General features: G+C 39.2%; 2 protein-coding genes across 2 annotated transcripts; both read left to right on the top strand.

Annotated features, from left to right (window-relative positions):
* The first annotated feature begins 3425 nt into the window (after positions 1-3425).
* Positions 3426-11553, top strand: cenpk (centromere protein K). The gene is made up of 10 exons (XM_075464496.1): positions 3426-3508; positions 3748-3849; positions 3962-4018; positions 5643-5706; positions 5991-6037; positions 6136-6218; positions 6325-6423; positions 6599-6734; positions 6817-6870; positions 10972-11553. Exons 1-10 carry the CDS (start codon positions 3500-3502, stop codon positions 11125-11127), a joined length of 807 nt encoding a protein of 268 aa, XP_075320611.1. The 5' UTR covers positions 3426-3499; the 3' UTR covers positions 11128-11553.
* Positions 11554-12795: 1242 nt separating this feature from the next.
* LOC142378783 (stromal membrane-associated protein 1-like) lies at positions 12796-22290 on the top strand. The gene is made up of 10 exons (XM_075463661.1): positions 12796-13063; positions 13496-13629; positions 15136-15221; positions 15329-15404; positions 15485-15547; positions 15664-15739; positions 17210-17337; positions 19825-20041; positions 20645-20982; positions 21761-22290. Exons 1-10 carry the CDS (start codon positions 12946-12948, stop codon positions 21893-21895), a joined length of 1371 nt encoding a protein of 456 aa, XP_075319776.1. The 5' UTR covers positions 12796-12945; the 3' UTR covers positions 21896-22290.
* The last annotated feature ends 2825 nt before the right edge of the window (positions 22291-25115 follow it).

The raw sequence follows: 25115 nt of genomic DNA, 5'->3' as shown, positions 1-25115 counted from the left end.
TTAAACTAAAAGGTACAAGAAAAGACAAAAGGGGAAAAATGAATTCAGTTCAATTATTTTCTAAATGGATCCGCAAATATGAACAAGTCTGTTCCAGGATTTAGATTGTTTATGCATGTGAGTGTGTGAGAGAGTGTATTCTCAATCAAGCATATTTATGAAGGGAGAGTGTTAAGGCAGGCTAACTTTATGGATTTCACTTGCTTATTTTATGAGGGCTTGTCAGGCAGGCCCGGTGATAAGTAATACTACAGTCTGAGGGACCACTTCGTGGTAATTAATCTGGAGGTCTTAAGTGTATTTCAGTATTTCACTTCAAGATAAAAAAAAATCACTACTTCAATCGTCCGGAAAATTGAAGTTTGATGCATGAGTCCCTACTGAAACAATTGTACAGCCTTCTCTCTTTTCATCCCTTCCCCTCCCCTTTTTATACTCTCCCTGTCTCTCTTTTACTATTTGCACCGCGTGGGCAGCAGTGTCAGGTGCAAGTGCAAACTACAATTTGATTGATTAGTTCAGTGTTTTCCACCTTGTCAGCTTAAAAAGAAAAAGAAGAAATGGGAAATTATGTACATATACAAAGGCTTAAATACCTCATATCATCATTATTATCTTAATTATCATTATTACTACTGCTGCTACTAGATAAGTATAAAAAGGGGACTTTATCTTTGCCTGCAGTTAAACTACTCTATATCTCTAAATAGAGCCAAAATGTAGAGTTTTAATCATAGCCTTCCTGTGGAGGCAGTTAATACTTCAAACTTCAATTTTACGGGCGATTGAACTAAGCATGTTCCTGACAGAATTGATGTATGTATTAATTTCCTTTAACTGTTGATTAATTAGGCTGCGCTGAAGGCTCAAAAGGAGCGGTTTATTTCAGAAATTTGCATATTAATCAAATTCTAGTTGATCATTCAAATAATCAAGGCTGTGTGAATTTTGTGGCTGAAGCTAAAAAACATGAAAAACAGAAAAATATATCCTCTCAGACTCCAGCGCTGCAGCTGCTGCATGTGTTAAAATCAAATATCTGGAATGAGTCGGGAGGAATATTTGAACTAAACTGTTCATCCAGTTTTATTGGAAGATTGGTAATTATCTTAATGACATGCTAACATGAAGTGTGGCTAATAAATGAAAAAGGAAGTGTGAGATATCTCTGGCTCCAATCATTTTGTACATTGTGCATTCCTTGAATTTAAAAGGAAATAGGAATAATCACACATGGAGTTTTCAGGGTTATGAATGATTGATCAAGGCAGCAGAAAATAACAAAATATATTCTGGTTGAAGGAAAAACTTTTGAGCTTTACCATGTGAATACTCAGAGAAGTCATTAAAAGGTATAGAAGGTATAGATAAGATATCAAATAGTGACTGTCATGTCTGAAAACTTAATTATATTAAAGTTATTCAAGAGTTTTTATATTTCTAAGTGTTTATTTGGCAAGTTACTTAGACGAGTTGGGTACAGGTACGCAGATTTTCCTCCACTGGAGATGATGATGGGTTTTGTTGAAAATAGAGGCACCAAAATTAAGAGCTCACTATTTTTTAGTGGGGATGCGAAGCAAGAATGTAAATAAAATCCTGACAAGCAATTAATAGTACATGAGTATACGCCTCCACAATATCTGTGAGTGTGCAAAGCAAGCAAGTTAGAGATGGCCATTCTGTTACTTGATGGCTCAGGTGATGAACTAATTGACTACATATGAGTGATTAATATTTCTTATAGGAATATAGAGCTAATAGATAAAAAGAAATGCACACAAAGCACAGTGCTGTTGAATTAGAAGCATGTGAATGTGACACACCCTTGAATATGCCTGAAACCAAGTGTTAACAAAAGACTTTTTCTGTTCAGACAAATTCTGTTCAACATTTTTTAAAAGAGGACAAAAAAAAGGAAAGTACAGATAATGCCAAACTTCAGTGAACTGCTGGGCCTCAAAAATGAGATAAACAGCGACACCTGCTGGTGTTTACAGGGAGTAACTGCACTACAGTGAGCAGGTAACCAGCCATGGTGCGTTTGTGTGAGTGCGTGTTGGGTGCACGTGTGTAAGGTAAAATGTTTTACGAAATTAAATCTGCAATATAATACAAAACTGTAGAAGTATATTAATTTATTGTCTGTTCTATTAATGTGCGTAGACTGATAGATTGTTCAAGGCTTGCACTTAACAGAATAACATAGATTTATATTATCTGTGAGGAGACAAGTAACAAAAAGTAGTTGAATGTAATAGTAAAGAAGCACTGAGGTAACTTCTTCAATTAAAAAAACAAAAATAAAAGATGGAGACACACTATAGAGGGAAATTAGTTGTTGAGGAATCAAATTAACTCAGTTTTATTGAACCTGGCATTTATGTTTTCAAACGGGTTTCTCTTTGTAACTCTGCTAGAGTGAATATCTCTCATTAGACTTACCGTAGAACCGATATTACTATGTTCTGAACAATAACACAAATCTCTTTCCAGAAACTACTTTCTCACATCTCAGCATGGTGTGCAGTGTGTCCTCAAAAGATGTGAGGAAACTGGAAAAATGGAGGACAAAAGAAGAAGTGTCAGGCCTAAAAAACTATCTACAGCAGATGAACAGGATCTGAAAGTGATGTCCTTAAGAAAGAGGAAAAAATCAAAGACCTGACACAGGAGCTGAGAGATGCATCTGGACCTCCACCTGATCCATCGACTGTTGGCCCAAGCCTCATCAGAAATGGTCTCCATGGAAGTGTATGAGATATGCCAAATGACACAAGAAGTGGACTGAAAGTCAGTGGCAGCAGGTCTTATGGAGGGATGACTCCTCCCCAGAGCCCGGACCTCAACATTACTGAAGCAGTGTGGGATCATCTTGATAGAGAACGGAACAAAAGGCAGCCGCCATCCAAAGAAGAGCTTTGGGATGTCCTTCAAGAAGCCTGGAGAACTATTCCTGAAGACTCCTTAAAGAAAGGACAGAAAACTTGTCTAAGAGGGTTCAGGCTGTGTTGGAGGTCATTCAAACTCAACAGAATAGTACAAACTCCACCTTTTGCATTATGTACTGTATTTACATTTATTTGTGCACGTTTACTGTTATTCTGGTAATATATAAAGATCATTGTTGTGTTTCACGAGTATTTTACTGTTTGAATGTGATACAACTTTTAAAATAGGTGATTTGTCATAAGAGTCAAGGTTTTTGCTGTTAAGAAAAGAAAACATTAGGGATCACGTTTAAAAACGCCACAGTACTTACATATTTACCCCACGATCCGTGGGAATCCGGTCATCATGGGTGCAGACGACGACGCAGACTTTGAAACATCAAACTCACTTGTAAAGCTCGCTCATGTAATTGCGCATTTGGACGCAGCATTAGCGCTCCTCAACATTTTTCTGTCGCAGATATGACGTCATCAAAATTGGCGGTATTTTGAAAAAGAGGCAGCGTCTGTTCTTGTTGTTCGTGTCGTGGATTAAAACTGTGGATTTCATGACTATGGTAAAAATTTTACCACGTCTGACTTATTCTCGTGGTTGAGATATGTGCCGAACAATACACAACACAGTGTTTGCACGTTTATAACATATAATATCGGTTCTGTTAACCTGCGACAATCTCAGTTTAACTTTTCTGGAGCAGGAAGTTAGCATGAGCTAACAGGGGTAGTGTTGAATTTTGTCAGCAATTTCCTTTTATTAGAAAATTCCCGTTTCGACCTGTTTTGTGTCCATGTTCAGGCTGAGGTGGCGGGGGGTGGAGATGCAACATCGCAGCTGTCAGAGGCCGCTCAGTTGGAGCTGCTTGAGATGTGTGAAAAGCAGTTTACTTACCTGGAAAAGGTAAACGCAGTGTTTAACACCATATCCTGCAGGGATACTCTGAATTTAACCATGCTTTGGATGCATTTAAATATTATAAACCTCAGACTGTGTGTGTGTGTCTGTGTTGCAGCTTCAGAATGAGATTATTCTCTCTGAACCAGATTTTTGTGAGAATCAACAGGAACAGGTGAGACGATTTTCACACATGGATTTTACACTTTTTTTGCATTGTGCTTCAAATGTTTCAAGCATTGTAAGCAATTAGTTTAAATGTGACAAAAAAAAGTGGCATATTTCCCTATTTACACTTTAAAAGTGACTTGTTCACAAAGTGATATGATGATTTTCATCTAAAGACTATCACTAAAGCTGCATTTTCACCAAAAGCACCAGGACTTAAACGGCCTAGGGCTGTTTTCTCCAAGAGATAAAAGATTATTTTCAGCCGTTGGTGTGTTCCACTAAGGCCTGAGGTTCGGAATAGATGAGGCCAGTAAAGTACACCAAAGTGTATCACTCCACCGTGTCTGTGCTTGCCGGAGTCTCGGCGCTGCCGTGTTTAGCCTTCAGTAAAATCAGGAAGACCATCTCAGCTGTATTAACTCAAAATTTGTCCATGTTACACATTCTTACACTGATTTTGGTGTTTTTATTTGTGTATAGGAGAATAGTCACTGTGAAAAGATCTTATAAAGTTGCGGTATGAAACAAAACCCATATTCATCCAGACAGGCCCTTGAGAAGAATTTCAAAAGTAATCTTCATCCATAGAAACACAAAGTTGCAGATAAGATGGCCATTTTGGAAGCAGATAAATGGTTGCTTGGGACTGGGACTGATGTGGAGGTGGAGATGTTACTGAAAGGAACTCTTATCAAAAATGTTTACAATTTCAAGGGCTACCAGGAGCAGAATCCATAGCTTGAGGAAGCTATTACATTGAGAAATGACCCACACATAAAGAATGAAATCAATAAATGTGTGCGGGTGTCGTGTTTAAAATAAAATGTTTGGATCACATGCAACAAGTAGTAGTGACTAATATGATGTTCACTAATCTTTGATGATTGTGTCCCTCCTTCTGTTTGCTGCCCCCACACACATTCTGTACTCACGTTTACAAACTGTAACTGGGTCAGCAGCTTTTCAGATAGTTAATGCTTTAAGAAATGTCAAGAGATGGGAATAGTTTGGACGATGGGCTCAAACGTATTAAAACGTATGTATTTTGAAATGAAAACATAAATATGGATCCACTATTTAGATTTGAGGTGGAAATAACAGGAAGTTGGTCAGATGCACCCCGAGTTTGGCAGCATACAAACCAAATGATTATACTGCAGTGATTCACTTTGACTTCTCCTCACTGGCCAAAGTTTAACTGACTTGGAATTGATGTATTATATATATAATATATATATATACATATATATATTATGTATATAACATCCATAAATGTTTGGTACTGTTCAATTTAAAATATTACCAAATCTTTCTGAGACCTGTTTTTGGCATTCGGAATAATTTATCTTAAAAACAAAATAAGAAGAGTCGATTTTCTCTCGTTTTGCTTTTCTGTCCATTTCTGTTGGAAAAGCTCCTGATAAGGAATAACGAAAAGTTTCTCAAGGAATATATTTATGGTCACACTAAGTGTCTGAATCTTTATATGAATAGTTCTAACCAATCTCTGAATTAAACTAACGCCTTCTCGCTTCATACTTATGGTCGAGGAAATGCTTGTTTTTAAATTTGTTTATTTAAATAACTTGATCATCCTTTATAAATTTGTGAATATTAATCACCAACAGGCAGTGAACAGACTGATAGCAACAGAGGCTGAACTGAAGCAGTGGTTGGCAGTGGAGCCAAAATGTAAGTCGTCTATTCATACTGCAATGAAAGCCGTAACATTATTTACATATTACATGAATGTTGAAATGTTGATATCACAAGCCACAGCCAAAGGTTTGTGCTACAGTTTGTATTGTATTTTACTTTTTGATGAGAGATTTCAGATTTTGAAATATAAACCTTTGATTTATGGCTTTCAAATCAAAGTAGAATTGTACGTGTTGTTATACGCTGTATTTAATGTGTGATGTTAGATTTTATGTGATTAAAATGTTTGTCTGTATTATTAACTTTGCTCCATCCAGTGCTGGCAGCAAATCCTCAAATTTTACTTCAAGCTGGAAAAGAGGAGGTGGGTTTATGTGTAAAATGCAACACTGAGAATTCACGGATAAGTTCTCATAATAAATGATTTTCAAGCAGTTAATTTCCTCTCTTTGTTTTCCACAGATGCTCAAGCTGTGCTCTGAACTTGAGATGGTTGTTTCTTGTTGTGAAGCAAAGAGAGAAAAACTGAGAGAGACCAAAGAGCTGTGTGTTACATTCCTTATTGCATTTTTAGAGAAACGTTTTTCAGAGTTGAGTGAAAGAAACATTTCAGAGACGCTTTCTTGTGTTTTACTCCCCTTGTTTTTATAGTGAACAGAAATGGCTGGAGGAAAAGAAACAAGTGCTTATAGCTGCCAAGGATCACGCTGAACGACTTAAAGTGGAAAGGGAGACAATATCGGAGCTTAAGTGAGTGTTGGTGGCAAAGTCAGCTTAAAACAAAAGAGTGTTTTCACAGGAGATGGCAACAAAACGCATTAAAATGATCCAGTTCTGTAATGATGGGGGAATCTATGTATACTTAAATTAAGCAGTTAAACATAGAAAGAATAGACTTTCAATGTGTGGATGTGCATCATCCCAGTGTGCTGCAGGACACCAAGGCAAAAATCCATAAAATGAAGGACTACCAGGAAAAGCTGATGGAGTCTCTGGGGGATGTACTGGAGAAGCATGTTCCTCTCCCTCAGAATGAAACCAGCACAAGCAAAAAGAAGAAGGTGCAGTGAACGGCTGTTCATGACAAAGTGTGTGTTGCTGCTACTCCACTCCACTTCACAATCTTTCCTTTTTCTTTTGCAGACGATTGCACACGAGATAAGTGAGGACCTGATTTCACTCAGTGACATTCTGGAGGTGGGTTTGCACACACAACAGAATCAACTGCAGTGTCGGAAATCTTTTGTTTCCGTACAACCTATGATGATGATCGAAATATTGATCCGAACAAGAGCTGGATGTCACTTTAGCATCGTTTCTTCATTAACAATATATATATATATCTTAAAATTATGGCATCTCCAGTATCTGGGAAAAATGACAGACTTTGTTGAACAATGAAAAAGACCATTGACAAAACCACTGCTTCTACTTTATAAACTTTATTTATTTTATTGGTTTCGGATAAACTAAGGGAGGTGACTAATTCCAGAAAGGCTTCCATGTATCCTGGAATGACTTGAAAGAGCCTGAAAGTAAGAATCTGAGCTTTTCAAGTTTAAGATTTTAGAGAATCTCCTCTCTCCAGCGGACGTGTCTCAGGTAAATTCTGGCTTATTTAGCGTTTGTATAGTGAACTGCAAAGAACTTGATATTGAATTAAGCTGTAATGGACATATTTTCAGGAAGAATGAACCAAACAGACTTTTCTGAAAAAGAGTTTAAATATCTTCCACAGAACTTGACTTGTTGGTCTCAGCAAAAGAAATAGATTGCAACACATTTATTATAATTCAGGTTATAATAACAAATATGTGCCTCTGTTAATCCATTAAATATTAATTTGGGTCAAAAGGATTTTTTTTTTAAATATAATTAAATTTTTCCTTGCAGCATAATCCTTAATTATTGTTTGGGTATTCCTTAGTGACTGTCGTCATGAGACTGTGCCTGGTGGTAGCTCTGGGAAAACATCTTCACGGGTTGATCCTTTAGAGGGAAACAGGCCTGATGAGACTTTTTTCAGCAGCTGTTTGACATGTAATTAATAATTCTAATTATGTTTGCATACCTTTTTTTATGCCACTGTTTTAACTTCCCTGTGTATTGTACATATTGGCTCAGTGGAAACAGATTAATCATTAATAATGTCAATTAGTTTAAAAATGCATCTTTTTCAGCTATAAACACTCAAAATGTTGCTGTACACAACGACTGCTGGGTTACAAACTCTTTGTCCACTCTTCAACAATATTGCGAAGGAGCAACTGCAATCTGTGTTTGTTGGTTATTGAAGTAATAAACTAAATTAACTTTGGACTACTAGAACTGTTAAACACTGCTGTTTTAACCTTGTGAGTCTAAAACATTTAGTCTTTCTGTGCATAACAACTGGCTGTCATATAATATAGATCAGAGGCCACCAACACAATTCCGTTTCCTTTTTTTTATGTACAAAGTATCAGTTGCTCACATCAAAACTTAGGCTTTGATACAGCAATATCTGCTACCATATTGAATTTCAAGGACGAGACATGCTAAGAATGTTTTGATAAAAAGATCAATTATTCAGGGTTTTCTGAAGTAAACCCGGGGTCTAATATGTGGTTCAGTGTCTCTTATCAAGCTGCACCTTGACCAGATGTTTTTGGAATCTACTCACAAGCTTTCGGGAGAATTCTGGTTAATATTTGTCCACTCCTCTTGGCAAAATTTGTGCCTTTAAATAACATCCTAATATCTTTTGCCAGGACATTTTGAAGGCCACTCTAAAAGCTAACTGTTGGCCTTTCCTTATCCATTACACAACCAATTTCTGTGTGTGTTTGGGTTCATTGTCCTGTTGGAATACTAAACTTTGTCCAGATTTCTAACTGTCTAGTTGAGGTTTGAGATAATGCTGAAGAATTCTGAGGTTGTCCTCCTACTTTATGAAATCCACTTTGTTCAATCGTCTGCCAAACAGCCCCAGAGCATGCTTGTCTGTTAGTAGAGTGTCTGCTGCGCTGAATACACAATACACTGAATATTTGCTCCTCAAAAATACCAGTTTACATTACGCTAAAGTAAAAACAAATTATTTGTGTTCGTCCAGAAAAAAACAGGCTTTTAAAATGTGTGTTAATATGTTAGTCTGACTGAAATCAAGGTTCTCAACACTGGACTAAAAAACCCAATTAGTGAGGTTGGTGATTTAATTACTCCTGCATGTATATGCTCAAGTAGATTCAAATGGGCCGAGGGGCTCCACACATCCTCCAGAGTTACATCCGTTTACATCTTGTTAAAGAGAAGAAAAAAAAGAATATTGAACTGTATGTTAATGCAGCCCAATTCCCAATTTTTCTGTCTTTTGTCAGAACTCAGCAGAAATTGTGATTGATAAGCAGCCCATTAATGTTAATTCATGGTCACTTAAAGCATCTCCAGGCTGTCGTTCTCCTCTAATAAAAATCCTGATTTTATAACCCCGGCATCATCTGACAAAATCACAACAAGATGTCTGTAAATGTTCCACATTTCTATTGGTCAAGATCAAGTTTCTTTATATAGCACCATTTAAAAACAACAAGAGTTGGCCGAAGTGATTCGCAGTCAATAAAAAAACAACAGCAAGAAGGTAATAAAATAGTAAAAATATAAAAACAATAAAATAACATGTAAAAGAAGATAAAGACAATAAAAAGTCAAGTTGAAGGCCAAAGAGAAGAGGTGAGAGTTTAGCAGTGACTTAAATATCTCTACAGTCTGAGCATCGCGTCTCTGGAAGCATAAACTGTTCCACAGATGTGGATAGGCCACTGAAAAAGCTCCATCCCCCTGAGTTTTAACCTGGATCTTGGAACATCTAAGAGAAACTGGCTCGTTTGACCGCAGTGCTCTCACAGGGGTGTGGATGTTTAGAAGATCTAATAAATAAGATGGAGCAAATCAATGTAAAACCTTTAAATGTCGGCAATAAAATCTTAAAATCAATTAGGAAACAGCAGGAAGCCAGTGAAAGGATTAAAAGACCAAAGTTATATGTTCGTGTATTGCTCTTTTTTTTTTTAACCTTGTCCAGGTTCTACAAAGAGTTTTACACGTTACTTATTCAACCGTTCTCTCTATGATATATATTTATGCATTGCTTCCAGTCGCACACCAGTGCACATACTGGAGCTAATGTGGGGTTCAGCCTGCTGGGGATCAAACTGCTGCCCTACCAGCTGAGCCACAGCTGCCCCACTGTTTGTCTGTGAAAACGACTATACGTACATGTAGGATGGTCTCCCACGATAAAGTTAGAAGTAACAGACTGTCATGGATGTTTTTTCGCACACGTTGTGGCATTAGTCATAGTTAAATCATTAACTAGATTCCCTCTCCTGTTCATTACATTGGCACAAGGACGGTCCCATCAAATGTCCAAGTTGAGCTGTAACTGTAGCTCGACTCAACTGTGCAGTGATGATTGTTTCCAAACCATTTAGTCTTTGTTTCATCTTACCATAAGTTTTTCACTCTAAAGGCTTTTTATATGCCAAGCTTAAAGGTGTCATTGTAGGAGCAAGAGCTTCTTCAGTGGCATCCTCCCAGCAGCTTCCAGTTCAGACGCAATTCGAGAACGTCTTGTGAAAGTTGTTTGAACTGATGGTCTTGAAATTTGCTGATTTTTCAAAATGGAAATTCCCTACTTGTGGAAATATTTGGTACTCATTCTCTAATCTGCACTGTGGGCCTCGTGCACGCTTACATCCAGTCGTTTTCAGCACCCCTGAAGTATGTCATTTTTAACTCTATGAATTTCATACATCCATTTTCTATACCCGCTTAATCCAACTCGGGGTGGGGGTGGGGGCGGAGCCTATCCCAGCTGTCATTGGACGAGAGGTGAGGTACACCCTGGACACACAGAGACAAACAACCATCCACGCTCACACTCACTCCTTGTATCAATTTAGAGACACCAATTAACCTAACATGCAGGTTTTTGGGCGTTGGGAGGAAGCCGGAGTACCCGGAGAGAACCCACGCATACGTGGGATTCAAACCAGGACCCCTCTTGCTGTGAGGCGACGGTGCAAAGCTTGTTAGATTGTGTCTTTTTCACTTATGAGAGATTTGTACTGGACAATCTTTCTGAACGATGTATAACATAAAAGAACAGCTCAATATTGCCATGACCTGCATGCCCATGATGAATGTGTGTAAACTTGCTGGTGCTGGTGGCAGGAATTGGATGAAGTAAAAATAATTGTTTCATGCAGTATGAAGATGCGGATATAAGAAGCAGTTTTGCTTTCTTGCCACCTACAGATGCTCATGAACAAGGCCCTGAACGCACCGCATGACCCCTACGTTACAATAGATAACACATTCTGGCCACCGTACGCGGAGATGCTGCTGCGCTACGGGATTGCTGTGAGACACCAGGAGAATAACTTCAAGATCCGACTGGAAACCTTTTTCTAATGTGCTGATGCATCAGGCTTCTCGCTTGTTTAGATACGGTGATCGATTGTGTTGGTATGGTAAGAAGGTCGGTTTTTAGTATCTATGTGTGTTTCGCAGTTATAAAACGTGTTTTTTTAAGTTACTCATTTAGGCTTCAAAAGTAGTTTTTAGATGTTTTTTTTTTTATAAATCGTGTGTCGTTTTAAAAGGTCTAGATTTAAGTTTTTCCACTTGAACAGGTCTGACATTTGAAACTCTAAACTTCATATTATATTTGACCATATTTACATAAATGTTTTCACAAGATTGGCTTATTTTAATCAGTGTTCTTCAACCCATTAATGCCATGTTGAATCAGGTCTTAATGGGTTGATATTGTTTTACATTTTATATTTTTTAATTGGACTTAACTTCTGTGACTGTCCAGTATTGATGTGCTGTATATATGTAGATTTTGTTCATATGTGTTTCCATATATTCTGTTGTATAATAAATTTGGAACTAAACTTCAGATGCAAGCTTATTAGTTATTATTTAAGTTTCCACCATAAGTTTAACTCGATCCAGATCCAGACTGTTTGCTGGCCGTGTCACTAAGTTGATATGTCCTTCGTTGAACATAAGTTTGACCGCCCTTTGCTCAGTGGCAAGATGGATTACCATCCTGAAAAATGTCTTTAGTATCACAAAACAATCTTTCAATGGTGGGAATGAGAAAAATGTCCATCATTTTACTGCAAAGGTTATGACTGCCGTCTCTCCTGGTCCTTTAGCTGACATCAACCCCATCAATATCATTAGTGATCGTGGAAATGTGCTTGTGTTCTTCAGGCAGTCATATTTATGTTTCATTGGATCTGAACCAAACTACAGTTCCAGCATCTTCTCTTTGTCCAAAGCAGACTGGCGATTCATCCCTGAATATCAATTTCATCCAACCATCCACAGTCCATGACTACCTCTCCTTAGCCCACCGTAACCTCATTTTCGTCTCTTTACGTGTTAGTGATTGTTTACGTTTGGGTTTTCTGGAAGGAAATCCCAGTTTCTTATAGTTCAGTCACAAACACCAACTCCTGTGTCTGCCCATTTCTTTTTCATTTTTTATTGTTGTTCATTTTCTATTTTGGGGCATATTTCTTTGAGGTTATCTGTTTTCTTTGACTTCTTCCTCGGTTGGCCTGCATGTAACCCTTTTACAACCTTTCCATTTTGCTGGTACTTGCTCTAAATTTTAGACACAGCTGACTGGGAACACCCATCATCTTTCACCACTCTGAGTTTAATTACCCTCTGAAGAAGTTTTATAATCCTTTCCATTGTTTCAACTGACAGCTCTGTTGTTGGAGCCATGTTTCAGCCAGGTGCAGCGGCTTGCTAAACTCTCTGCAAGCCCTCTGTTTTAACTGCAGACTCATTTGCATAGTTAGACTTGTGCAGGCATTTGTTTTGGAAATGCAAAGGTGAGTCATCTGGAAAAAAGAGCTTTCACAAAACTACAACAATTTTATTAGAATCGTTGTACTTCAAAGGTAAAATGTTCGGCTTCTGAATAAAGTTTTTTTTTAAGTCATATCTGTGTTTTGTGATAATATTAATCTCAATTCTTCAGAATGCGTCAAATGACGTCACAGCCGCAGTCCAATCCGGTGCGGCCGCCGCGTCAGCTCTAAAATTCTTGTGGGCGGAGAAGAGATTCCGGTTCCGGGGTTTTTCATATCCCAGTCGGAGGCTTTCAGACCTCTGATTATGAAATTTTATCGGAAACTTCTCCCGACTGACGATTGATTAAAGTAGCGTTTCTCTCATTAAGGAAGTCCCACTCGAGCCGTGACCATGACGACCCGCTCGGAAAGAGAGAGGGCCCAGAAACTTAACGAGCAGCACCAGGCCATCCTGTCCAAAATGCTGAGGGAGGAAGACAACAAGTACTGCGCCGACTGCGAAGCGAAAGGTGCGGCATTTTTACGTTTTTACGTTTTTATATTAAAAAGTTGGCACTTAAATTCAAAATCATTCGGTGATACAAACTAACACTACAGCATCTGCGTTATTTAGCTTACCTAAGCTAACCGGCTAAATTGTAGCTGGCTTAGGCTAGTCAGCTGACATTTCTTCCTCTTAAGCTAAACTAAGTGGCTAACTAGCAAGCTAACTTCTGTAAATCTACCTAAACTGCTCCACTGCTTCTCCATCACCACCCGCAGTCTGTTCCGCTGTCGAGTTTAAGCAGCTGCAGGACTTTCGAGTAAACTTGAGTCTTGATTATATGTTGGATCATTTGTAAAGAGCGCAGGGCTTCCTTTGGGCTCCTGAAGTCCAGGCAAGATGTAACCGATTCATGCTTTTTTTCCTCCTTGGTCTGATGGTGTGCTGTCATCTACAGGTCCAAGATGGGCATCCTGGAATCTGGGAGTTTTTATTTGCATTCGGTGTGCAGGCATCCACAGGAACCTGGGAGTACACATATCCAGAGTGAAGTCAGTCAACCTGGACCAATGGACCTCAGAACAAATCCAGGTAAAGTTTTCTCTTTTTGTTCAATTCTAAAATATGCTGCTGCATCTTTATTTCATTTCCTTTGTTATCTGTTCTAGGCAACCATAATAAACATGATAAGGGGTTTTTGTTACATGTATTTGCTTACATCATTGTCTCAACAAAAGCTGAGCTGTAGGGTCAAATAAAGAAATAAAATTACTTTCAAATGTTTTAAACAGTGTTTTTTAAGTAACCACAGCGATCTAATGCTGAAACGGGGAAATTCAGTACTGTAAATAGTTGATCTGGTCTAAGTCAGTTACGTGATTAGGCATGAAAAGAGACTCTTGATATGCTGAGAGATGTGAACAGCTATGGAGGATCACATGATGCCATCCAACTCTTTTTCAGGAAAGATCTTGCTTATTTCAGTAGGGCTGAGTGCCAAACTGACGTGCCTGGAGTCCAGATCCGTCATCTACTGTGAGCATTTGATACATCATGAAACGTGAAATATGGCAAAGCAGCTGTTGAGCAGCTGACATCAGTTATCAGACAGTAGCAGGAAAACCATTAGATTTTCAAAACATGGGCCCTGAAAGCTGAGTCTTATCAAGAGTAAACAGAGGGGGAAGCAGCAGAGTGTCTGCCCCAACTTTTTTTTTTTTTAAACCTTTCACTGGCATTAAAGAGCAATAATTGGCTCGGTTTTGTCATGTTTACGTTACATTAAAACTTTAAATGATCTGTAAATCATAACAGTCTTTTTTTGACTCCAACTTAAACATCTCAACTTCTGTTTTTTTGGGGGGTAAACAGGGCTTTATTGTTTCTCTGCCAGCAACCATCTGTTGCTGCTCGACAGTACAGCAGATCTTACTTTTTAAAGGAATGTTGTTCATAATTTTCCTTTGCCTGCCGCTGTTCCTCGTCGTAATTCGCACATGCCAAACAGAGGCGTGTCAGCCCCTCGTGGACTTGCAGAATCAAGCCTGAATCAGGAATCAACTGAGTGACGACGGCACCGTTTGTTATAGTGATCGAATCTGGCTGTATACACACGCAAGGCTGGTCCATTTCGCCTTTGTTGTTCTGTTGGTCTGAGTCAGTATGGGAGGACCATTAGCAGTGGATCAACTTAAGAGGCTAAAGTCTATTATTGCACTATTGCAATAAGTACTCTGCACTTATGTAAGTTGGAAGTCTTAATAATGACCAGTTTTTAACAGAAAATTACTGTCAAAGTGAGCATTCAAGTCATAGCTACAAAACATTTAATAAAGCTCAAAAATATCCAAATTGATTGTGCATGTGGAAGATAAAATGTTGCATCAAAGAAAGTCTGCAATGTAAAGTAATGAAGCACAAAATAATGGATGTAGTGCGGCGTTTTTAAACGTAGCTCAATGAAATGTACAAACAAAATGTCTCTCCACGCTCTTAATTTGTAGCACAAACTCTGTTTTATAGTTTCCTAAAAGTAAGCTAAGATAACCCTGATGACATAACTGCTCCATTTCCACCTTTGTTTTGCCCTTTCTTCAGAGTATACAGGACATGGGAAACACCAACGCCAGGCAGCTTTATGAAGCCAACCTTCCAGACAGCTTCAGAAGACCTCAAACAGACCAGTATCCTTTTTTTTCCATCAGCAAGCACAGACACACGAGTCCTAAATGGTTTACAGGTAATTATTTTGGCCCTTTTATTGCCCTGTTCTTCTTAACTCTTCACGCAGAGCAGTTGAATTCTTTATCAGGGATAAATATGAGAAGAAGAAATACTACAGCAAGAATGTGATCAACGGGAGCAGTGTATGTATGAATCAAAAAGTTTACCCTTTGGGTATGAAGCAGATTTAGCTGTTCACTGTTCTTCTTCTCTGTTATTTCAGCCAAAAGATAGTAAGAAAGAGAAGGAGTCTGATAGAGGGAGCAAGGTGTCATCTTACACCAAGGTAAGAGTAGCGTGCATTCCTGCATTAAAGCTTCATAAACTCATGGCTCTGAGTTGTATTCTGATGTTCCCTCGGTTTGTTCCTCTTTTTGACTTTTACAACTGTTCTGCTTAAAGAGTGAAGAGTCCAGGCCAGCTCCCAAAATCAGCCCTGTGAAGACTTCAGAACCCTCTGTGAATCTACTAGGCCTTGGTGGGTATCAAATATATACACTGAATTATTATTTAAAGTAGGATTCAAACTATAATTGTTTTCTCTTTATTGCCAGTTTTACGATTCTAAACTTATGGAGCCTGTACACAACCCATCACAGACTAGGAATGCCTCGTTATTCCTGGTTATCTGTATCCACATCGTGCGTGCATGCCACTTATCAATCACAGTAAATTGGAATTTTATTAAACGTGCTTAAAATGACACTAGAAAAAGCTAATTATTCTGTTAGTCTGACTTTTAAAATACGTGTAAACATGTTAGTTTGACCAAAATCGCACTGAACCGAACTTCTCAAAACCGAGCCAACGCACCCAGATGATGCAGTTGTGGCTCCTGCGTGTGCACGCTCTGCTAACTGCTCTGACAAAATCACAATTTAAGTAACTTAAAGGTGTCTGTGCAGTGAATTCAGCTGTTATAACATGTTCGATGATCTCCCCCAGAGGGAGTTAGAAGTGGCAGAATTAGAGGTACCTGTTAGATAAACTTATGTCAATTGGATTTGGCTCTATGCATGTACAGTGGCCGGAGCAGATGTCCAAGTCGAGCTGTAACTGTAGCTCCACTCAGCTGTGCACGTAACTGTTGGGCTGTTGTTGCCTTTCACACTTGGCCTCAGGGAGGCTTGCAGGTGTTGCCTGAGAATGTTTTTACATCCATAACGTGGACTCCCTGTGTCTCCCTCTGCTCTATATCAGAGCTTCAGTGAAGTCCTTTTAAATGTTGTTCCTCTAAACAACGTTGCATCAGAAACCACCGAAAGTGTTTTGTGAGTTCACGAGAGGAAGTTCCACAGCTGCTGACTCAGTCGAAAGAGCGGCAGACTGCTAACTTCTTGTTTTGTTTGAAAAGGTGAAGTAGATTCAGATTTGACATTTTTGGTGGCTCAGTGTTGAATACACCAAGAAGTGGATGCATTGTGAACTGGTTAGAATGGGGAAACTTCATTAAAAGCAACTTGTTTGTGTTGCTGTGGGTTTGTTTTTCATGTATAGTTCCTTATGGCTACATTGTGAATCACTTACAGAAAGTAAATGTCTGTAATGGGAATATTTCAGTCTCAATGTATATGCAGTTCTCTGCTTTGAATGTTGAAGTTTGTGATCAAGTGCTTGGGCTAACATCACGTTATTATTTGAGCATTGCATTATGTAAATGACGTGTTTGCTGTTATGTTTCCTTATTCAACTATGTTCTCACTGTGCGGGCCGTCCCGCAGCTGTGTGAAAGCATTGTAGTTAAACATCTACAAAGAAATGCATGTTTTTACATTGGTGATCATAAATAGCCTTGTCTACATTTAAAATAAATTCAGGTAGAATATAGCTGGGAAACTGTCAGCGAGTTATGTTATCTTGAGTCAAAGAGGCCTCATAGGATGTTGTTTCCTATGCTGTATGCCTAACTGCCACCTGTATAACCAGTTTTTCTTCCTCTCTGGCACAGACGCACCAGTCACAGCATCGACTAACAATGGTAGCACGAGCACAAGCCAGAACAATGACCTGGACATTTTCGGCCCAATGGTATCCAACCCCCTTCCTTCATCCACATCCGCAGCTCAGTTTTCTCAGGTAAAACCAAGCAAGGATTCCCCCGTTTGGATTTGATTTTGATTTCAGAGAACTGCTCAGCTGGACTCTACAGCGACTGGAGCCTTGTTGTAAAACTGAAATTAATTGTGCACTAAAAATAAAAGGGCCTATGATAGGCCACAAGACAGCAACCCGGATACTGAGACGGATTGAATTCAAATAAAAGAGAAGCAGGAAACAAATGAGGGAAAGAATGAATGCATGCATTAAAATAAATGTATTGTTTTTAATTACCATTGATCATTCGTAAAATGGAGACAATCATCAGTTATTTTTTTAAGCCTACGGTGAGGTCTTATCTCTTCGTTTATATGTGGTTGATTGTTATGAGGCACTCTGTATCTTAGCAACCATACTTTTTTTTAGGGTCATGTGTACATTCATTTTGGTACCATCCATCGTTTCTGCCAGACTGTAAAAAGGAAAGCATGTGTGAGGAGAATCAACTTTCAGCATATAAGATGTAATGGTTGCTATATCAAAGCTAAAATATCCAGGCCATGTCGCTGGTTTGCCAGCGTATAAAACCATTCAAAACATTATTAGCCTGATTTGTTAAGCAGGCTTTTTCCCCCCAAATAGCAGCTCAGTTTTAGACTTGGACTCATATCGACTTACTTAATGAAAACCCCTTTTTTACATGGGTTTGATTCAGATTCAGTTAGATGTTCAGTTTAACCCCAGATCCTACAACTTGCAGCAGCATTATTATTATTATTATTTTTATTATTATTTATTTTTTTTAATTTTTTTTTAAAAGCCATATTTTAAGACCTACGCTGTCATTTGCATTCTGATCATTTAAATTGATACGAAACATCCTGAAATTTAGTTTGAATGCTCTTCTCTCCTATTTTCCCTGGTCTTGACGACCACATAATGTCTCCCCATTCTGTATGTATGATATGTTTTCTGCTTTCTCCGATGAGCACAAATCTAAAGAAGGCAAGGCAATTTTGTTTGTAGAGCACAATTCGTACGCAATTCAAAGTGCTTTACAGCTACATAAAATCACAAGAAGGCAATAAAATCATTAAAAAAAAAAAAAATCATTAATTAATTAATTTAAAAGTGAAGAGTGCAGATAAAATACTTTCAGGTGTCATATGCACAGCTAAATAGAACTGTTTTCAGCCTGGATTTAAACATTGTAAGAGTTGAGGCCTGTCTCACATCTTCTGGAAGGCTGTTCCAGATGTTAGGAGCATAAAACTGAAACGCAGCCTCACCTTGTTTAGTCCTGACTCTGGGCACCAGCAGGAGACCCCTCCCTGAGGTTCTCAGAGCCCGAGTTGGTTCATATGGCTCTAACATGTCAGAGATGTACTTTGGCGCTTGACCATGAAGAGACTTGTACACAAGCAGAGCTGTTTTAAAGTCTATTCTCTGAGCGACAGGAAGCCAGTGCAGAGACCTGAGCACTGGACTAATATGGTCGTATTTCCTGGTTCTAGTCAGGACTCGAGCAGCAGCGTTCTGGATGTACTGCAGCTGTCTTACAGCCCGTTTAGAGAGCCCAGTGAGCAGGCCGTTACAGTAGTCTAACCTGCTGGAGACAAACGCATGGATCAGTCTCTCTAAGTCTGGTTTAGACACTATTCCTTTGATTCTGGCAATGTTTTTTAGATGGTAAAAAGCTGCTGATGTTACTGATTTAATGTGGCTGTTAAAGTTCAGGTCTGAGTCCAATATTACCCCGAGATTTCTAACTTGATTATTAGGTTTTAGAGAGAGAGTCTCAAGGTGACTGATAACACTTTCTCTTTGTTTCTGTGGGACACAGACAATGATTTCAGTTTTGTCTGAGTTTAGCTGGAGGAAATTGTTTTGCATCCACACACTGATCTGTTCGATGCAGTGACACAATGTATCTACAGGCCCGTGTTCTCCTGCCATCAGTGGCAGTAGATCTGAGTGTCAACTGCATAGTTGTGGTAGGACACACTACAGGTGCGTATTAGCTGGCCTAATGGAAGCATGTACAGATTGAACAATAGGGGTCCCAGGATTGACCCCTGGGGATCCCCAGATAAAGTATTATCGGTTATGATGTAAACTTTGAAGTTTTAGACCGCTTGTTGGAATAAAATAACTAGTTAGGGATTTGAATGTGACTTAGCCTTTTGGCTGCACCACACAAATGTAGCAGAATTGTATTCAGGGTAAAATTATATTCAGGAATGGGCGTGTTTGGTAGAAGGTAAGAAAACAGACTGCATGACTCTGGTGAGCTTACTATCAGGCTCACACTTACATAATGTGCAGGCAGCTATATCAAAGCACAGTTGGCATTATTGATTACAGAACCTTCTTTATTATGGTCGCATGCTTGTTAGTTTTCAACACGGAGCCAAACACCCTCACATACTCCATGTAAACATGGTGATGATGCATCTTAAACAAGCAGTGTTCCTTTTTGTCTTCACGAGCACCGGCTAAACCTCAGGGTTTCTCACCTTCTTCCAGGTGAGCTCCAGTAACTCAGCCAGCACTCCGACACAAGCTCCAGCAGCAGGGGCGGTAGGAGGCGGAGCCAGCTCAGGGTCAGGACAGGGAGACTTTGACCTGTTCAGTGACAGCAGTAGCGCCACTAAAACTGAGGACGGGGCCAAGAAACCTCTGTCCAAGGACTCTATTCTGTCTCTGTATGGAACCAACAGCATGTCCCAGCAGGCCCCCTCTGGTAAGGACCCCAAACTGAAATCTCATTATGGCCATACTGCTCACACTATACTGTTATTTACATGGATTTTGAAACATTAACGTGATTTTCCCCAAAACAAAGTTGAAATCCAAACTCTGGATGCTGTCCAGAAACAAGCAGCAAAGTAACAGCTGTGCTTTTAACGGGCAAAATCTGGAATTAGATTAGTCTCTTTGGGAAAAAGCTTTCATTAGACATTTAATAACAGCTTTTTTTTAATTTAAACAGTGGTAATATTCACTTCTTTTTTTTTTTTTTTTTTTTTTTTTTTTTTTAAATCTCCTCCATATCAGTTTTCATCCAACAGCAGTCTGTACATCTACGGGTGAACAGGAACTGCTTATGCCTTATTAGGCATTGAACTTTAGAAACCCCAAGAGGAATATCTTTCTAAGGCAGAACTGAGATCGGTGACTATGATAACATCACTAAATATGAATGTACAAAAAGCAAGTACGTACCTGCTTGTATTTAGCAGTGCAGTCACGCAGCCTTCCTAACCTCTCATCCTGATTAACAGGCTCTGAATTTTGGAAATCCTTCTATACCTTCCTCACTCTGAATGTGCTCTTCTCCTCTCAGCTGGCATGTTCATGGGCCCCTCTCAGATGCAGTTTCCTGTCCAGACTCCCGCTGGTTATCAGGCCTTTCATGGCATGGGAACAGCCATGCCACCCACCACCGTCATGGGCGCTATGATGGCTCAGAGCGGCGCAGCCATGATGGGCCCCAATCAGGGCATGATGGTTGGAATGACCATGCCTAACGGGTTCATGGGGAATGCACCCGCAACTGGTATGATGGGCATGGCCCCCAGGATGATGGGACCACAGGGTGGTGCGATGCCAGCCGGCATGGTGCCCGCTCAGGGCATGTACGCCATCCAGCCAGGGCAGCAGGCTCAGTGGAACATGGGTCAGGTATGGAGACTGCTTGAGCTGCTGTGATTGCTTTAGCATTTTAGAAGTAACTCCACATTAAAGCTTGTGCTGTTGCATTGTGGGTTGTATTGATGTGTGTGTATGTGGTACCTCTAGTTGCGTAAATAGTCTCACAATGTGAAAATGCACTGCAGAATTCCCATACAGTGTTTGTAAATGACATGCGGTACCCACTAGATGGCAGCACAGACATGACGTCAGAACAAGGGCCGGGTCCCTAAACCTTAATACTAACTCTTTCCAAGCAGATTGGTGGGTGCTTTGAAAGTTGAAAAGTGACAGTGTTCATGCTAAAAACCGTAAGAGTGCAAGATGTTAGGAGCTGTTCACAGCTGGAAAAAATAAAAGCTACTTTTATAAGATAGTAAAACAGAACTAAGAAGCCATTGTTAAAGTCTTAAGTATTAGTTTGCTGAAGTATTTGTTAATTATATCACTGTATAAAACCATTTGCACTTTTTTTTTCTTTGTATACTAACTGCAAATACTGTTTTATAGAAATTACACCTTTTGCACAATGTATACAGCTGACATGCAGTATGGAATCGGGACAAAGCGAGTGTGTAGAATGGACTTTTGTAATCCATTTCTATGGTCTAGCCACAGGGTTATTATTAGTATAACATGTTGCTGTAAATTTTAGAAATCACTCACTGCTTTTAAAGCCATGTAAAGGCTCATTAGTGCATTATTGGAGTCAGTTTTGGTGTTAATGCTCCAGTGTTACTCAGTGTACTGATTTCTGTAACTTCCTCAGGTGAACCAGCAGATGTCAGGGTTGACTCTGAATGGCGCGGGAGGCCAGATGGCCTTCGGTCAGCCTCCGTCGGCCATGGGCGGTTGGGCCGCCGCTGGATCTGGCCAGACTCTGAGCACACAGCTATGGAAGTGAGCCTTCAAGCGGGTCGGTGGTCGGGCAGAGTAAGAGTCGAGGCTGCAGAAAGTGCAAAATATAACTTGTGCTTCTCTGCTCCTTACTATGAACTGATGCCCATTTCCATCACGGACCAGCCTTCAGAACATTACAGTTGTATCTCTCTATTTCTCCTTCTCCCTTTCTGTCTCTCTTTCTCTCTATTGTGTGAGTGAATTGGGAGTTATACAGGATTACAGCCTGGCAGTTTCTGCCTGTCGTATGGTTTTTGATCATAACTTTTATTTTCCTTTTTTGGAAAAGAAACAAATTACAAGGAAATAACAGTCCCAACATCGACATATCAGTAAAGCTGCAGGACCAGTTACACAAGCTTTTATTGTATCACTGTATCATTATAAGATTATAGAACATTTAATTGAATAGTATTTAAAGGGAGAAGATATGACTACCAGCCAGTCGGTACTTCTTCCAAATGTACAGCGCTGTATAACCTTCTTTTAAAGTACTTGTGGTTCCCCTATAAACTTAAAGTGGTAATAAATGATTTGCCTTCATGTGTCGTCTGTGATTAAAGTTTGGCTGGCAGCTGTTTTCTGCAGTTTCACCTCATACACCTCGTGCATCTAAATAGATGGAATTGACACATACTGTTGGAACACAAAAATGTGTAGTGCAGCTCACTACTGGTGACGCCTTGAGTCACTCTGGATGGGGGAAAAAGTGTTTGTGACCTAAATCAAACATAAACTCTATTTAGTTCTGCAACAGCTCTCAGTTTACGTTGGGTCTGCCACAGATTGTCACTTTGCTTAAAGTTTACCAGAATGGGGAAAAAGTTAAACTATCCAAATGTAATTAGAGGGCCTTGAGCAATATTTTGAAACGTCCAATTTTTACTGTGTTTAAAGTGAAAAAACAAGCTAAGTTTGTGTCTTGTGCTCTTACCAAGACGGCTTATAAGTGTACTTTTAGAGGTCTTTGATGATAATACACCAGTGTTACCCATGCTGACTTCTGCATAAGTGTACGACACTGTAGTTTGTTCACGCTCAACCGAAAACTCTTTGTTTTAGCTTTGCTCTGCTCTCCTGGTTCAGTAAAACGGAAAAAAACACATTAAATGGCTGAGGTTCTACCACTGGGTCTTCGTGATGATTCATTTTAGTCACTAATTCTTTACTTCCTATAGCTTCTGAAGTCAATTTGACATGGTGTCTCCTCATCATAGTATAACCACATGGCTCCTTAACTAACTAAATGAGATTCAGACACTAAAAAGATGACACAGTTCTACCTGCGCTAATGTCAAAGAAAACCCTGAAGGACCACTTGGTTGTGGTTGAATTATTTTAAGTGTTCTGTTGATGGATTAAAGCAGATTTGAAGAGACAGACAGACCTTGAACAAAGTTAATTTTCACCTGATTTAATGGTCTGAAAAATACTAATTTAAGGTCAGAATGTTCAGAAGATGTGTGGCATCTTTAAAAGGGGTCCAATAATCCAGACAAAAGAAACGGTGATTGTGCTATTGTGCATTTCTCCCTTTGAGAAGAAGAGGCTTCAGGACGTGTCAGTAATCTGTGATAATCAATAGCAGCAAAGGAAAATGATATATACAGGAAATAAGTCTTTGGTGAGATGTCCAAGTATTTATCAGGAGCAGTTTTCTGTGGAATGAAAATAACTGTTGGTGTGCACATCAGGATTTGCATATTTGCAGTAGTTTTATGTGCATGACATGGTGTCTCAGCCAGCAGGAAGGAATGCTGTGGTTTTTGGTTAAGTTGAGAACATTTTCATCAATCTTGGCTGCAATCTATGCCTCAAAGTGCTGGTCACTTCAGTGAGCTGAGACTGTGGCTCACCCAGTGTGTACGGAAGATCTGACTTTGCACTGGTTGTACTGGGCTACAATTAGTGTGATATCTAAGGCTGGAGGGAACACACATACAGTCACAGAGCCACTGTTATTTTTTCAGGCTTCACATTTTATGAATTATGATTATTATTAATTAATTGAATTCCAATTGGCTTGAATTGGACTTACTATCTAAGTGCCTTGAGATGACATTTGTTGTATTTGGCGCTATATAAATAAAAATGAATTGAATTGAAATTGAATTTGATTCAGCTTTCTTTGGAAGCACTGAAACTTACAAGAAAAGAAAACATTTTGTGATTGATGATTTTTGACTTTAAATCCTTTCCTCTTGTTTTCCTGTGGACCCGTGTAGTGTTGGAACATCTACTTTTGGAAAGTTAAGAACAATTGCTTTCAGAAATGCTCATGATTACTTGCAAGACCATAAAACATGAAACAATATGTGTATTATGTAAAATTAAATACTGTATTCTGTCAAAGATAAATGTAAGGTTTAAAGGGACCAGGAAACAGCCCGTCCTCTAGATGGTAGTATTGTCATATTGAAAACCCCCAAATGGATGTTTTTTTTTTTCATGAATATGACTCCATAAAACAGTTTTTAAGAGCTTGTTCTGTAAGGAGACACTGACTACAACCCAACTCTGTAACAGAATCAGCCAGCACAGTCACTGTGGGCACAGAGCTGTGCTGTAAACCCAGTTTGTCTGCCGTGAGTCATTCAGTGGAAAGCTTTACTATGGTCACATAATTTCAGTTACTTGGTCTTTGTGCAATGCTAGGAGTGCCAAAACATTTCAGCCGCACTGTCCAGTGTACTTCCATGAACAAAGCATTTGTATCTACAAAACTGTTAAATGAGTCTGTCTTTGCAGGAATCCTTCAACATTAATCCATTACTGGATTTCTGTTCATAACCAGAATGTTGAGAAAACAAGTCTGCTGATGATGCATGTTCCCTTTAACAAGTGCATGATGAATTTAAACGGTTTAAGACATGATAAATCACTTTCCCAGGGTGCAACATCTGCCTCGCTGTGGTTTTGAATCAGGTTCAAATATCAGTCATTAGACTGAGGAGTGTTCAGTGTTAGAGGGTATTTTGCCGTACAAGTGACAACTCATTGTTTAAGCAGACACCAATCAGCCATAACATTAAAAACCAATGACAGATAAAGTTAGTGGCTCTGCTCATCTTGTTACAACACAGATTTCTTCTGGGAAAACCTGTATCCTGGCGTTCACATGGATGTCACTTTGACAATTGCCACATACCTACATTTTTTGCAGACCAGTCACACCCCCCTCATAGCAACAGCTCTTTGTTAATGTAGCAGCCTCCCTCAGCGGG

Source organism: Odontesthes bonariensis, chromosome 4 (assembly GCF_027942865.1).
Source record: "Odontesthes bonariensis isolate fOdoBon6 chromosome 4, fOdoBon6.hap1, whole genome shotgun sequence".
Taxonomy (NCBI): domain Eukaryota; kingdom Metazoa; phylum Chordata; class Actinopteri; order Atheriniformes; family Atherinopsidae; genus Odontesthes; species Odontesthes bonariensis.
This window is presented reverse-complemented; position numbering and strand designations above follow the sequence as displayed.